At 37.2% G+C, this 16411-nt stretch overlaps 1 protein-coding gene across 1 annotated transcript in view; it reads left to right on the forward strand.

Moving 5' to 3' along the window:
* The window catches only part of TMEM131 (transmembrane protein 131), a 101913-nt gene that overhangs the window by 64627 nt on the left and 20875 nt on the right, over positions 1–16411 (forward strand). The window contains exons 13-29 of the mRNA XM_069876364.1: positions 163–271; positions 1621–1774; positions 1876–2046; positions 2370–2480; positions 2567–2701; positions 3166–3270; positions 4613–4699; positions 7054–7206; positions 7363–7438; positions 7535–7652; positions 9620–9758; positions 9867–9976; positions 10311–10377; positions 11326–11477; positions 12135–12277; positions 13313–13499; positions 15014–15199. Of these exons, the coding sequence (XP_069732465.1) occupies positions 163–271; positions 1621–1774; positions 1876–2046; positions 2370–2480; positions 2567–2701; positions 3166–3270; positions 4613–4699; positions 7054–7206; positions 7363–7438; positions 7535–7652; positions 9620–9758; positions 9867–9976; positions 10311–10377; positions 11326–11477; positions 12135–12277; positions 13313–13499; positions 15014–15199 (2203 nt within the window). The remainder of the gene's footprint in view (positions 1–162; positions 272–1620; positions 1775–1875; positions 2047–2369; positions 2481–2566; positions 2702–3165; positions 3271–4612; positions 4700–7053; positions 7207–7362; positions 7439–7534; positions 7653–9619; positions 9759–9866; positions 9977–10310; positions 10378–11325; positions 11478–12134; positions 12278–13312; positions 13500–15013; positions 15200–16411) is intronic.

Genomic DNA, 16411 nt, shown 5'->3' on the forward strand with positions numbered 1-16411 from the left:
TTATTCCATGTCAATTTCTTATTGAAATTTCCTTAAAATCCACTTTTCTCTTCTGTGATACTTCTTCTCAGGGCTGGTTCTATGCTTTTATTCTTCCAGTCATGTTAGTCAAACCTTTTTTTTGTTAGCTTTAACAAATTTCTCATATTCTTGCGTGCACAGCATCAAAAGCAAAAAAACCATCACAGTCTTCTGGGAAAATAACCGTTAAAGCGAAGGAGAAGAGCTACTCCAAACTTGAAATACCATATCAAGCGGAAGTGTTGGATGGGTAAGCTTACAGTAATTGAACATAGTTCAAAAACTTAGTGCTGTATATTAGCTAATGTAGCAGGGAATTTAGCCTTTTTAGGGGGAGAAGGGATATAAAGAGGTGATACCCACATTTTCTGAACCTGGTTCCTCAATTGAAACCACGATTACTTGTTTGAATTTTTCTGGTTTTGCACTAGTAGATGAGTAGTCTTAGTGATGCATAAGCTGTTTTCAAGGCTTATGTTCAAAGTGACCTTAGTGAGTCATTTTTCAGAGCAGTTGAAGTCTGCAGGTGACACATTTTATAAAAGCAATATTGGAATTTTTTTTCAGTTTTGCACTTACTGTTCTATCACTATATAAAGTCAGGTTAGAGAAAATATTTTTTGTTTTAAGCAAAATTTTGGAAGAACTGTCAGTACTTCCATAGTTTTTGCTATTTATTTACAAAGCATGGCTAAGTTGACTTCGAAATTATTGTTGAAATGGGGTGCTACTTTATCAACAGAAGTGACATAGTAGTTTAAAGGCGAACAATCCGAACTTTTGTGCTGCAGATGCCTGATTTGATTAACAACAAACATATGCAATTTGCAGACTATCTTTAATACTCCAACACTTTTAGTCCTCCTAGTATGCTGATCACATGTTTTCTTATCTCATTTGAATTACTTAATTATCAACGTGCATGTAATGCTAATTATATAATCATAGAATAGAATAACCAGGTTGGAAGAGACCCACCGGATCATCGAGTCCAACCGTTCCCATCAAACACTAAACCATGCCCCTTAGCACCTCGTCCACCCATGCCTTAAACACCTCCAGGGAAGGTGACTCAACCACCTCCCTGGGCAGCCTGTTCCAGTGCCCAATGACCCTTTCTGTGAAGAATTTTTTCCTAATGTCCAGCCTAAACCTCTCCATGCGGAGCTTGAGGCCATTCCCTCTTGTCCTGTCCCCCGTCACTTGGGAGAAGAGGCCAGCACCCTCCTCTCTACAACCTCCTTTCAGGTAGTTGGAGAAAGCAATGAGGTCTCCCCTCAGCCTCCTCTTCTCCAGGCTAAGCAACCCCAGCTCTGTCAGCCGCTCCTCATAAGACCTGCTCTCCAGCCCTCTCACCAGCTTTGTTGCTCTTCTCTGGGCTAGTTCCAGAGCCTCAACATCCTTCTTGTGGTGAGGGGCCCAGAACTGAACACAGTATTCGAGGAGCGGTCTCACCAGTGCCGAAAATAATAATGTAAGCATGCAGTGGATTGTGTACCTTTTTGGCTGTTGGATCAAATGGATTCTACTCTTTTGTGTAAGAAAAACGCGTTGTTTGATGGAAGTGTTCATTTTTCTCATACTGTTTTCTTTTAATAGATATTTAGGATTTGATCATGCTGCCACACTTTTTCACATCCGTGACAATGCTGCTGATTCTGTGGAAAGACAAATCTATCTAACAAACACATTCAGTTTTGCAGTCCTCATACATGATGTTGTGTTACCAGAAGAAGCAAAACCAATGTTTAAAGTAAGCTCCGTTTCAGTGAATGTTTTTACCTAATAATAAATGTTTAAATGTGCTGCGCTTTGTTAAATCGTAACATGGATCTTCATTGTTCACTGATCTAGGTCCAGAACTTCAGTAAACCAGTCTTAATTCCGCCCAATGAATCCAGATATATTTTTACACTTCATTTTATGCCTTCCACATCATCTGTTCATATAGATAACAATATTTTACTTATCACCAATGCTTCTAAATTTCATCTACCTGTCCGAGCATACACAGGATTTCTAGATGTAAGTATTTTCCTTTTTTTAGCTACTTTAGACTAATTAGAGGCAGACTTCATAGGGTTGGTTTTAAATCTTTATTCTGCTTCTACAGGAGGATGGCTTTTTCAATTTCAAAACGATTTTACCAGTTCTTCCCGTAAAAACAGCTTCAGTTACTGCTGAAAAAATCATTTTTGTTCCCTTTAGTTTTACATAGAAAATTTGTAGAATTTGGAGATTGTCATGATACTGCTGTATTGGACTTAATAATGCATTTTTAATGAGGTTAGAGTTTGAGCACATATTACATTTAACTTATGCTAAAATACCTTTATCTGTCTTTCCAGTATTTTGTACTGCCTCCAAAAACTGAGGAACGATTTATAGATTTTGGCATATTGAGTGCAACGGAAGCTGCCAGCATTTTATTTGTGGTCATCAACAGCAATCCAATAGAGGTAAGGGTGGATTTATTTTTAGGTTGCATTTAAAAAAAATTACATCAGTTTTGTTGCTGAAAACAGTATCTTTTGTTCTTTTTAAGCTGGCTGTAAAAAGTTGGCATATTATAGGGGATGGTTTGGCCGTAGAACTTCTAACAACCGAAAAGGGAAACAGAACAACGATAATTGCAAACCACCATGAACTACAAAATACTAGTGCATCTGATCAGTCTTCTGTAAGTAATAATTTGAATTGTTGCTTAAAGCTAAATCTAGGAGGGGAAAAGGAGATGAATCTGTGTAATTCTTGCAGGTACATTTTAACAGGGGGAGAGAGGATAAGAGTTCTTAATTTTTGTCCGAATTTAAAGATGATAAATCACATAGAATTTTTTCAATATATTTTAAGAAGTAGTATTGTGTTCAGATTGGCTAGATTTTGAAAGGGGAAACTTCGGAAACAGTAACCCCCATGCTCATCATTTATCTGGGAAGAGTGGAATTTATCACCTCAAGGAATAGACAAACTTTAAGTTAATAACTTATGTTTAGATTTTTTTTTTTTTTAATCACAGAGAGTTGTTTCAAATTGATTTCATTTCAGTTTAAAGAAATAAGAGGGTGTTGGGTATATTTTTTTAGTAAAATTTCTTTCTGTTTAATGGAATACAATGGATGACTTGCTCTCTACGTTTTACAGGTGATACTAGCATCAGGTTATTATGCTGTGTTTAGAGTAAAACTAATAGCAAAAGAACTTGAAGGAATTCACGATGGAGCTGTACAAATCACAACAGATTATGAGGTACATTTGTTGCATATTCATGGGTGCTGCCCAAATGATGTGTTCCATTTTTAATTCTCATATTTTAAGAGTCGTATTGGTGGGCAGATTGCAATTGCAATATCAGGGAGAAGCTGATCTTCAAGAGACCTCTGGAGGTCAAGTTATCTCTGCAAATTAACCCTCCCTCAAATGACAGTAATGCTACTTGTACTGTGTCTTCTCTGAAGGAACAAAGAATTACTTTCATTATGATTTTCATCTGGCTTTCAGAAATGTCTATTTAAAGCTGACCTAATGCTTTGAAGTATGGATTCTTCAATGACTTGAAACAACCTCAAATCATCAATGCATGGATCTTTTGGCATAACACTTGCTGACAATGCACTGTTTGGTGCATTATCAGTTACTGAAATTGAGCTGTAATTCCACAGTTTTTCTGTCAAAACCCAATGTGAAGTTGTTTTGGAGAAACTGCAGTTGGCCGGCAGTTGATGAAACGGAGTTCTTACTAAGATTAGTAAGGAGAGAAGAACAACCAATTAACTTGCAACTTCATATGCCTTTCCTGTTAAGAATTTATTTTGCAGAAAAGAGAAATTCTAATACATAATGGAATCTTTATTTTAAATCTTTGGATGATAGATGTCGAGCAAAGAAAGTGTGACACACCATTCTAATGAGGTCAGATGATATATGTTGTGCTCTGGTTCTGATGAAGCTACTGAAAATGTGAAATTACTAATTTCTGCCAATTATCTGAGATTTTAGGCTTATTTTTAATATGTCCATACGTGTATGTGACCCTTCAGTTACAGAATCTGAAGCATTTTATTTTCGTTTGTTCTTACAAGTTATTCATAAGTAAGTATTAGTAGCTTTAGTGATACACAGGAAGGATCTTATTGGCATCTCTTCCTTTTTCTAATTCTACATCTGTCTCAAGATCTTACCTTGATTTCTAATGTTGTTTGAGAAGTTTAGTCTATCCTCTTCTCTCACGCTCATTTACTCTGAAGATGTTATCCTGCTGTTTTCCAACAAAGTAAGCCCCACTCGAGTGAGACCTGTAAAATGCTCAGTTGGAGAACTTATATTTTACCTGTGCTTTTGTGTTCCATGTAGAGTGGTGCTAAATATTACTGAGAAAGGATGTGCTTCCCCACAGTGTGGAGTCACTGTTCTGAATAGGATGATGTGTTGAAATCTTAATTCATGTCTCGGTGTTTTAAACACATGTATAAACCTAAACTACATTAATTGTAGAAATTTAGAGTTTTGATATTCTATTCAATTTTTAAGGGCTGAAATTTTAAGTTTTTTTTTTCTAGACTTTCCTTGTTCTTTTTTTTTTCCCCCACAGATTTTAACTATACCGGTGAAGGCAGTGATTGCTGTAGGTTCGCTCACTTGCTCCCCAAAACATGTTTTTCTTCCACCCTCTTTTCCGGTAAGAGACTTGGGTAGTAGCATTGAATGTTTTCTTGCGATATTTTTTATTTGTCTGTCCTTTTCAAGAGAAACTATTGCCTTCAATTGCTGAATGTCAAATTACTGGAGAGATTGTGCTACTGAACTGTTATGATTCAATTTGTTGCTGTTTTTCATTCCACCCCTCCCCCCCATTTCCTTGACTGCCTGTTTGAATAGGATCTTGCAATACTGATATGATCCCAAACCCGATTCTTTGCACCTTCACTCTAATGTCTCTGCAGTCACTTGTTTGTTACCTATTCAAGTCTGTTAGCACCAAGAGTAAGAGAGAGATGAAATTGTACAAATGCGTTTTTCAAGTTTCTGAAGTATAATACCAAAGACAAAGTCAGCTAATAAACTGATGTTTCAGTATGGTTCCTTGATCTCTGTGGAAGCATTATTGTATTGTTTTCATGCTGAAAGTAAATTTTCTTGAGGGTACGTGATGGAGTACATAAATAGCAAAGCAAGAAAGCTGTGTGCGTCTACAGTGCTCTGCAAAAGTTTTAATGGCTATTTTCATCCCTGCTTATTCAGCGAGGGCTGAGAGCAGCTCAGGGCACAGATTCAAGCAGCAAGCTATTAACCAGATAATACTTCCTTCTCACTTGGCATTCAGCATAACCATAGAAGCATGGGCAATCAAGGAATATTGACTTGCAATTGGCATCTCATTGAAGCTGAACTTTATGTGAATTTCTGATGAACAGGGAGTGTAATATGATGGAAAGTTATAGGGGGGGCTATAGAAAGGTGAAGGGGGGGAAGTAGCAAAAGGAGGTAGAGATGGCAATTGTTTGAAAGGATAAAACTGACTCCTTGCATGTTGGTGGAAATGGGTTTTGTGTCCTTGTCTGTCCTGCGTAGTCTTGTAAAGCACCTGTTATAAAGCCTGTTCTCATCTCCTCTTCCAATTAGCTCCATAGTATCTCCTGCTAATTTTAAAATTTGTGAACTCTTAAATAGTAGTTTTTCACTGGCGCTTTATCAAATACTTTACCTCAGTGTGATAGATAAATGGCAATTTTTTTTGAAAAAGTAGTGCAGTAGGGCCTCATCGGAGGAAGGAGATAGGTCAATCGCTTCAACAAATCATTGCTGCATTTGCCCCTTTATCCATTCCATCTCCCTTCTGATCTCCCACTTCCCAATTTGTTTTGAAGTCATGCTACTCTGGAGGTCAGTCATGCCTGCCTTGCACAGATCACTTGTTATTTTTTTGTCTTTAGCATCTATGGTTCCTATTTGACTGTACTGCCTCACCATTATATGGTTATTTATTACACTGCCTACCATATCTGTACCTTCATCTATGAACTGCTCCATAAACTTTTGATAGACTGAAATAACTTAAAGGTCTGTCTCCCTCTGTTTCATCAAAGATAAAGCAATTTCTGTATTCTGTATCCTAATTTATATATCCTAATTTCTGGCAAGGTCTTTATCCCTCTTGAATGCCTCCATAAAATATTTTGTTCCGTTTTGGGCCATAAAAAAGTATTTATTTTTTTAATCTCCCTTTATTTTTTTCTAATTGGAATGACTAAACTGCTTCTTGATGTATCTCAGTATATGGTCACGGTCTTGGTCAGCTTGAAGTGTTTTGTTTTCTTTTGTTTTGTTTTGGCAGGTACTGCTTCTTTTAACACCTGTGTTTCTCAGCCTCTACGGCATAGCTTCCTTGCTGTCATGATTCTTTCCCATCCCCAGACTGCTGTGTTTTTTATTGGTTTCATGCTCTTTTCTAGTAATGTTTTTACCTAATTATTCTTCAGGGGACCTTTGGGCTTCTGCATTTTGTTTGGGAGTAGAGATTTAGATATAATTATCCTCTTTGACAAGGTTCTAGACTGTTTTCTGTGTTCAAGACCTGAGCTTTTCAGAGTAGTCAACTTTACTTATTACTTCTGTTCCTTACAGGGTATTTCTAATTACTAGCAGCTATGTACTGGGTCTCTTGCGAGAAACTTGTTTCCCTGTTGTAACAGGAGACTCAGAAGACTGAAGCTTCCTATCACCTTTCTTCCTCTGGTACTTCAGCATGATTTCATTAAGCAGAACTGCTGTCCTAGCTCTTCAAGACACTTAAGTTGTATTTAAATTTTAAAGGAGGGCTGAACTGTGTTTGGAAGAAGATGAAGGAAAAAATACAACTTCATAGAAACTTACCTTGACGTGTTACAAGTGACGTTTTTTAAGATAGCATAGTTAAAAATACCAACTTAACATTTTAACTCTACACTGGTCTTTGCCAGCCTGCATAAATAAATAAATATGCTAGGGAAAATGCATATGCTGCAGACCTTCTTCACCCTTTCTTCTCTTTAGGGGAAAGTAGTTCACCAGAGCCTGAATATCATGAACTCCTTTTCTCAGAAAGTGAAACTACAACACATACGTTCCCTGTCAGAAGATGTGAGGTTTTATTATAGGAGGCTAAGAAGTAATAAAGACGATCTGGAGCCAGGGAAAAAATCAAAGGTTTGTTTATGCCTTATTTCGACATGTTTACAATCTCTTTCTTATATATAACATATGTTAAATTTCTGTGGTCATCAGAAATCTTCTTTCTTTTCACTTTGGTCATTAGATTTACTGTGCAGTTTCTTGATTGATATGCTCTTACCTGTTTTGCAGATTGCAAATATTTATTTTGATCCTGGTTTGCAATGTGGAGATCATTGTTATGTAGGATTGCCTTTTCTATCTAAATGTAAGTAAGATTTAACTTCTTAATGAAACTGTTCATAGAAAGTTTTCTAGAGCAATGTTTTACATAAAGAGTTCTAAAAACCATTATTTCTTAAAGCGGAATCTAAAGTTCAGCACAGCATAGCAATGCAAGAAGATACATGGGATTCAGACTGGGATTTGCATGAGAGCTTATTCAAAGAATGGACAGATATAAAAGAAGACTCAAGCCATAGGTAAGAATTTTATGCCTGTTGCTTTCTTAGGCGTTAAATCACTAGAAAACTCTGTTGTCTACTCCTGTAAAAATGCAGGGGGTTTAATATCACAGTGCTCTTTGAGAGGGGACCAAGAAGGAATGAGGTCACCTCTGCACACCTTTAAAGTGAACTCTTTAAAAGTTGAAAAACAGTAATCTCCTTAAGTCAAACGCAACACAAAGTTAGTATTTGCTGGAGTGTGCTGCAGTTCTTGAAAAGATGGCAACAGTAAGGCAGTCTCTACTGTGCAAAAATTTCCTCAACCGTATTACTGTGTTTGTGCAGCATTCCTGTGTAATTTGTTTAAAAGTAGTAACCTCAATATCCCTTAGATTTCACAAGGTTTTCTACTGCTGCTTTTCTGAGATTATTGCATTTCAGTGAATTATCAGTACATTCAGTGTCTGGTATTTCTCAGTTTCTCATCTCCTTCAGATTTGCTAAATAGGTGACTAACGGTGGCTATTTAATTTTTATAAACATCATACTCTGTAGGCTGTTGTATATACCTTTTAGATATCTACCTTCTCATACATAAAATTAATTAATCCCCAAGAGCTAATTCAGCATTGACAGCAAGTGCATGTGTCTTTTGTGATGACAGCATCCAGACTACCATTTCAAAGTTATAGATATTTGCAGAAAACCAAAACAACTGTATGTAGCTAAACAGTAACAAAAGCATACCTCCTTTACCACTTTTTTTTTCTAATGCTGATGTGTTAATAACTCCTGAACAAATGTGATCTAAATAGAATCCTCTATTTAGCCACACCAGTAACTTCCAAGAGTGTCCTATCACCTACAGAAAGAGTACAGTAAAGGAAAATTCTCTTTAAAACTACTTCTGAGTAAATAACAGTTTTAGCTAGAATAGACATCCTTTGATATTATTTAATATAATTTATAATCTAGAATATGTAATGCTTTTAAAGAGAGTTAGGATTAACCATCTGTCCAAGGTAGCATTCAGCAGAGGAGAGTCTGCTCCTTCAGACCACAGAGGGTTTCTGACTTAGGCACGTGGATTCTCTCCAGAATACTTCTCAAGGTGTGAAATCTAGTGTATCATCTATTTTGCTGACTGGAGAAGACTAAGTACTCTTAGTCTTGTTTCAGCTCATGGTGGAGAACTTTTAGGAGAAAAGACATCAAGTCTTTTTTAAAGGTTGCTTGATAACAGACAACTTCATCCATTAATGGATCCAGTAGCTGGCACCAAATGTGCTGGCTGACATTTGGTTTAGACAGGACTACGGGCACATACTCTGTGTATCCATTGCAGTTAAGAGTACATGTACAGGTTTACTCTACTTTACATGTGTATAGGCACAAAACTTTTTCTTGCTAGTGGAGGGCTGGATGTAGTGCTGGAAACACTGTAGCAGAACTGATATTTTTCCTTTCTACTGCTTATACCTTTGCAAATTTTCAAATGTATTTTGGATTATTTTTCTTACTGATCTGAATCTCAGTTCTTCTCACATTTTGTTTCTGCAGTAGTAAGAGCTAGGCATTTCCTAATGAAAGGTAAAATTTGTCTCACTGTCCACAGAGCAGTGATGTAAGAGAAATGCAAATGCTCAAGGGTTTGTGGTGCAGTGCTTAAGTCCTACCACAATTCTGCACGCCTTTACCCATAAATGGGCCATAACAGAAATTGGAATGGATATATGTTGGCAACAGTACCTAAATAGAGAACATATTTAGAATCTTAGGGTTGTTCTCACATAGCATGTTTTGGTAGTCTCTGTTGCACTTTTTAATAGCAGTACATATAGGCAGAGCTCAGTGAAGGGGCAGGGGTTAATTGTATATAAATACAATGTACTGTGCCATTTCTCAAACTAATGTAGTTTTCAGGGTGCTTTTAAGCATTCTGCTTTTTCCAGGCTTTTCCTATTTTACTCCTGTAAAGTAAATTTTATAACTTATTTCTCCAGACTGAATGCTGTATTTGAAGTAGACACAGATCTTCAGAAGGATGTCTGGTTGAAAGTTACAGCAGAAATGGCCTGGCCTTCCATCGTGAGTTCACCACGCCACCTGAGCTTCCCTCTTACCAATACAAACAGTTCATCAGTAAGTTATTTTTTGATAGTATCATTTTGTAGGGCCTGCATTTTTAATAGCTATTTCCAATTACTTTTACCCCAACGTAAATTTTAACAAAATTTTGTTTTTGAATAGGAAGAAGAAATTTTTCTAGAAAATCCTGCTGATGTTCCTGTGTATGTTCAGTTCCTTCCTGTAGCCCTGTATTCTAACCCATCTACATTTGTTGATAAACTGTTAGAACGGTAAGCATTGCTTTAGATTAGTTAGGCCATTCTCACTTTACAGTTTACAGAAAATGTTAGTACTTACAGTTTTAAGCACTACAAGAAATTGAATCATCAGCCCAGTTGAGAATTTAATGTGGGCTGATACCATTGAACGCAAACCTTTTTGTTTCTTCCCTAACTTGAAGTATTGGGGGGGAGGCGGGTAGTGAAACAAATCAAATTACCATTTCAGCTGCATATTGTTTGGGTCCTACCATGTGATCTTGATTTGTGCTAAAATCCTTAATTATGTCATTATTTTCCCTGATCAGGACGGGGGGAAAGAAAAATAATCATATGTCTGTTTCAGGTTTAATTTGAGTAAGCCAGCTAATTTCAATCTGAGGACTCTAGAGTTCCAGGTCTTCAGAAATTGCGTAAGTATTTAAATACATTCTTTAGATTTTTAAATTTGGATATTTTAATAGGAGTTTAGTCATACGTGTCTTCACGTTTATGTGTTAGTATGTGTGAAAAATGTGATGCTTCTGTTGGATATTTTCAGGGAATTAGGAAAAATAGTATTTCTTCAAAAGTAACAGTGAAAATGCCACTTGTTCTGTATGCCTAGCTTTGAATAGGATTGCAGAAGTTACTGGAAAATGCATTTATTCATTCTGTTACTTGATACAGGATTATTTTCTTTGTTGTAGTGGTTGGTAGTTCCAAAATTAGCGAAGTATTGAGTTTTCCATTCCTTTGTTCTTTATTTTAAATGATTTGAGTTTTGCAGACAAGTTTAAGCATGTCCTTTTTCAAATAGAGCATGCCACTTCCTTGAGCACTTCTTTTTTCATCCAAAATATCTGCCTTTTACCTTCCATTTGTAGTTAGTTTTAGATTAGCAATTTGATGCTTGCACACTCTCCAAAGGCAAAATTATCAAACTACGCTTCTCTCAATAGTTCTATTTTAAGTTTGCTTTTTCCCCTTTTTTCCTTTACTTAGGAAAAACAGTGTTCTAAAAATGTTATAACAATAGAACAATTTGAGGGTAGAAAATGTTACACAATGGCTTAATGCTAATTTGGTGTTTAAAAACCTTCTGAACTCTTTCTTCTACTAGAGCTTTTTTTGTATAGTTTAGCTCAATTCTGGTACTTACTGTGTCCTTCTGCTTCTTAATAAACAGAGAGCTTACTGATAACTAGGAAAATTCTTGTGCAGGCAGAATTTCTTGTTAAAATAAAGCAGTGTATGTCACTGAGTAGTACACTTCTTTATGATAATACCGATTTTCGAGGTAAAATAATATGATTTCTGTCAAATACCTGTATAATTTTCCTATTCTTAGAAGCGTTGCTTGTGTTCCCCACTTTCTTAAGGTCCAGCCGCTACAAAGCACTACGGGATTTACAAAGGGCCTGGCTCGTCATTCGGTTTTAAGCCTAATATTAAAACCTGGTGAGAGAAAGTCTGTCAAAGTAAAGTTCACTCCAATTCTTAATAAAACTGTCTCTTCATTAATTGTTATCAGGTATGATATATATTTCTGAAATAAGTGTGAGTTTTTCTGATTTTTTTTTGTAAGATCATAGTTGTGATCAGCTACCAATAAGAAACTATCGCTTTTATGAGAATGACTGTAGAATCATGTGTCTGGAGAAAGGTTGAATTTAAATGTAATCATGACATATTTTGCACTAGTTAAACCATTCGTTCAGTACATACTTTCTAGTATAAATATATAATCCACTGTTACACTAGGAGACTTGAATGCTTAAGTACATGCTACACTATCTTGAAAGTAGGGACTGTAGTTAAATGCCATTTGCAAGATCAAGATGCAATGCAAGCAATCTTTCTGGTAAAGAGCTCTGTTTGAATAACTATTTCACTACTGTATTGGGTGTGATACATTAATGTGATGATGAAATTATAAACTTTAACTAGTACTTCATTAGGTATTTTATTCGTACTATGGTGTGATTCCCTAGGTTTTTGTCTTGCACACGCTGTTTGAGAACCCCTGCTTTACTATTTACTTCCATATTGTGGGGAATTATCTGCAGAAAAGCTTGTATTTCTGCCCTCCACATTTGGGATATAACTTTTCTAGTCTGTAGAAAGGCTTGCAGGAGTAATAGACTGCATAATCCTTTTATGAACGTTTCACCTTTTTCTTTGTACACAGAAATAATTTGACTGTAATAGATGCCATAATGGTACAAGGACAGGGAACAACTGAGAGTCTGAAGGTTGCAGGCAAACCTCCTGGTCCAGGAAGTTCTTTACGCTTTAAAATCACAGAAGCATTATTAAAAGACTGCTCAGAAAGTGAGTACTTCGTGAGCTACTGTGCAATGTGGGCTACATGTACAACTTTAAATGTGTGAAAGCATTTTTTCCCCCGATTCTAGTGCATCAGAAATTTAATTCCTTTAAATATATTAAAATAGTTTCTTCACTCAGACAGAAAAATAAATATTTTAGTATTCATTTTAATGTGAAAATTACAAAAGGTGAAACAAAAGCCCTTCATCCACTAAAATTCAAGATAGAGGAGGTGAAGTTCCTAGTGCATTTACCAAGATAATCTCCAGTTCCTGAGTTTAAGTCAAACTGGATGCAACTTCCTGTATGGTTTTTGTCTCTTCAGAAGCAGTATGCGCATACCGAGCATGGAAAAAAGTAGAGTACATTATTTAGTGAAAATTAAATCCCATCTAGATTCCACTCTGGAGTCAGAGGTTTTCTGCTCTGTGGGCCAGGCTTGCTTCCAAAAGGAAGAGCTAAAATTACCTGTATTGCCAAAGGAACAGGTAAAAGAGGTTTAGTTTTATCTGGAATTAAAATCTGCTTGATTACTTTGTAGATTTCCAGACATATTTGTAAGGTGTCATGTTAATTAGTATCTGAGATTGTTCTACTTTTTTGAGGAACAAGTGAGAAAACAGCAGGTAAAACATAGTTGTTACCTCTTACATGTTGGAATTTAGGGAATATTTTGCTAGTAATTTATCCATAGCTTAGCCATGGATATTATATTAAGACATAAAAACCTAAGTCTTAAGTCTCCTCATCAAAGAACTTTACAACTTAGATGACTTTTTGTGAGGCGGAGGTTTGGGGCTTTGGTTTTTTTCCCCTGATGAGTTAGAGTGCTTTGGAATTGTACAAGTGCACTACCTTGATGGTGATGAGAATCTAGCTGCAGAGATCTGTTCCTGCAGGTTATGTTAAGATTTCCATGGGCCTGGCTAGTCCCCTTTCCTGTTGTGATACTGACAGAACTCTCTTTTGTAGAATATTAATATAGTGGAGGATATATGTTTAGCACAACACTAACCACTTTCTGCCATCTGTTTCTAGAGATAAAATACAGAGAACCAAATTTTACACTGAGAAGAACGTTTAAAGTGGAAAATACAGGACAGCTGCAGATCAATGTGAAAACCATGGAAATCAGTGGCTATACGTGTGAAGGATATGGATTCAAAGTAGTTAACTGTCATGAGTTTGCACTAAGTGCCAATGCCTCTAAAGACATTGTCATATTGTAAGTGTTTTTTTCCCTACATTTAAATAGTCTCACATTAGGAATTCTGTATACCTAATTCTATTTCAAAGGAAGATTCTGTTGGCTAAATTCTGAGGTATTTTTTCTTTACTTAAGATTGGGGTTTTTTTATACACCTTAAACGTTAAATTTTTCTCTTTTCTTGCAAACGCTATTTGATTTTCAAATAACTTGCAGTTTTCATGACAAACTACAGTATCGTTTCTGTTACTATCTAGTAAGTATAAGCTACTGAGTTGTATAAAAATCTACAGTAACACTATTCCATTTCCTTCATTTGAGTTCTGAATGCACAAGATCTGGATTTCCATGTTTTTGGTGCATTGCAGTATGTAGGAAAGAGCCTTTGGTCTAAAGGTTATTATCATAATACACAGCATTTTAGTCTGAATATTTTGTCTGTTCCTGTAATGATAATGATTGTTTAATTCTATCAGATTTTAATGTAAAAGGTCTCTGCACCAAACTGCTTGGATGTAAAGTTAACTATTCAGAATACAGTATCTAATAAGCTCAGAAGATGCTTCTGTTCTGCAAGGGGACATACGAGATACTGCAGGCAGTGAAACTTCACTTGTGTTTCTGCAGTAATCTTAGTTTGTGATGAGATGGGAGCACAGTAGTGGTGTTTTTGAAAAGGCATCCTGTTCTGTCTTAAAGGTGAATTTTTTTAAAAATGTGTTCTGGTTTTGGCTGGGGACGAGTAACTTTCTCCCTAGTAGCTGGTACAGTGCTGCATTTTGAATTTAGGATGAGAATAATGTTGATAGCACACTGATGTTTTTAGTTGTTGCTAAGTAATGCTTATACTAAGTCAAGGATTTTCCAGCTTCCTATACTTTACTGGCCTGCAGATGCACAAGAAACTGTGAGGGAACACTGGCAGGAGAGCTGATCCAAACTGACCAAAGTTCCATACCATATGATGTCATATAATGAGGGGCCTGGGGGCAGTTGTCCAGGGGTAGGATCGTTGCTCGGTAACGGGCTGAGCATCGGTTAGTTGGCAGGTGGGGAGCAATTGCATTGTGCATCACATCTTATATACTTTTTTTAAAAGTTATTATTATTATTTCATCTTCTTTTGCTGTCATATGAAACTTTTTATCTCAACCTGTGAATTCTACTTCCCCTCCACCCTTGCTTCTCTCCCCCATCCCACTGTGAGGGGCAGAGTGAGCGAGCAGCTTTGTGATGTTTCGCTGCCTGCTGGGTTAAACATGACAAAGGGCAATCCTAGTACCAGATGTGTTAATCATAGGTGTTGATTGACTTAGTCAAACACATCTTGAGGTATTTGAAAGATGCTGGTAATTATTTGTAGGCTAATTGCATTTGTTGTGGTGCTAGTTCTGATTGTTATAAATATTTGGTTGGCATGACAATGATGATAGTAATTGGAGGGTGCTTTTTAATTTGTGAATAATATAAAGTATCTCAAACTTTTGTGCTCTTCATATGACAAGGTCTAATGCACTTGACTTTATTTTCAGGTTTACACCTGATTTCACTGCTTCCAGGGTCATACGTGAGTTAAAATTCATCACCATAGGAGGCTCTGAATTCATGTTTGTCTTGAATGCATCCCTTCCATATCACATGTTAGCAACATGTGCAGAAGCGCTACCCAGGCCCAACTGGGAACTGGCGCTGTACGTAATCATCTCAGGAATAATGAGGTACTGTGTATGTTTGTTCTTATCAGTGTTTGTGCATGAACTACTACTGCTTGTATACAAGTATATTCAAGTGTACACAAGAGAAGTGTGTATGTATTCAGTGCATGTTGTAATTCATAGAATCATAGAATAACCAGGTTGGAAGAGACCCACCAGATCATCGAGTCCAACCATTCCTATCAAACACTAAACCATGCCCCTCAGCACCTCGTCCACCTGTGCCTTAAACACCTCCAGGGAAGGTGACTCAACCACCTCCCTGAGCAGCCTGTTCAAGTGCCCAATGACCCTTTCTGTGAAATTTTTCTTCCTAATGTCCAGCCTAAACCTCCCCTGGCAGAGCTTGAGGCCATTTCCTCTTGTCCTGTCCCCTGTGTAAAACAGAGTGAGATGAAACAGAATGACAAATTAATAAACGCTTGGTGGATTGAATGTGAATAGTTTAAGGCTGAGGGTACTGACTTTCTACTGAAACCAAGAACAAAATAAGGTAGTTGTTGCTTGGGCCTATTTCCTTGAGTGAGTCAGCAGCGTGCTCAAGAGGTCAAGAATGCCTGTGGTATCTCGGTCTGTATCAGTAACAGGGTGGCCAGCAGGACCAGGGAAACGTTTGCGCCCCTGTACTTGGCATTGGTGAGGCCACACCTTGAATACCGTGTTCAGTTTTGGGCCCCTCACTACAAGAAGGATATTAAATTCCTGGAGCGTGTCCCGAGAAGAGCGATGAAGCTGGTGAAGAGCCTGGGGAACAAACCTTATGTGAGGCAGCTGAGGGAACTGGGCTTGTTTAGCCTGGAGGAAGCTGAGGGGAGGCCTTCTTACTGTCTACAGCTGTCTGAAAGGAGGTTGTAGCAAGGTGGATGTAGGTCTCTTCTCATAAGTGACAGGTGATAGGACAAGAGGGAATGGCCTCAAGCTGCACCAGGGGAGGTTCAGGTTAGACATCAAGAAAAATGTCTTCACCAAAAGGGTTATCAGCACTGGCATAGCTGCCCAGGGAAGAGGTTGAGTCACCATCCATGGAGGTGTTTAAAAGACGAGTAGATGAGGTGCTCAGTCATATGGTTTAGCAGTAGACAGAGATGGTTGGAGTTGATGATCTCAAAGGTCTTTTTCAACCAAGCGATTCTATGATAACATGCTCTTGATAACCCTGAGAATGTTTTCTGATAAATAACTAAGCCAGAGTTGAATCAAATTAGCTGTTATTAA

This window comes from Phaenicophaeus curvirostris, chromosome 1, assembly GCF_032191515.1.
Source record: "Phaenicophaeus curvirostris isolate KB17595 chromosome 1, BPBGC_Pcur_1.0, whole genome shotgun sequence".
Taxonomy (NCBI): Eukaryota; Metazoa; Chordata; class Aves; order Cuculiformes; family Cuculidae; genus Phaenicophaeus; species Phaenicophaeus curvirostris.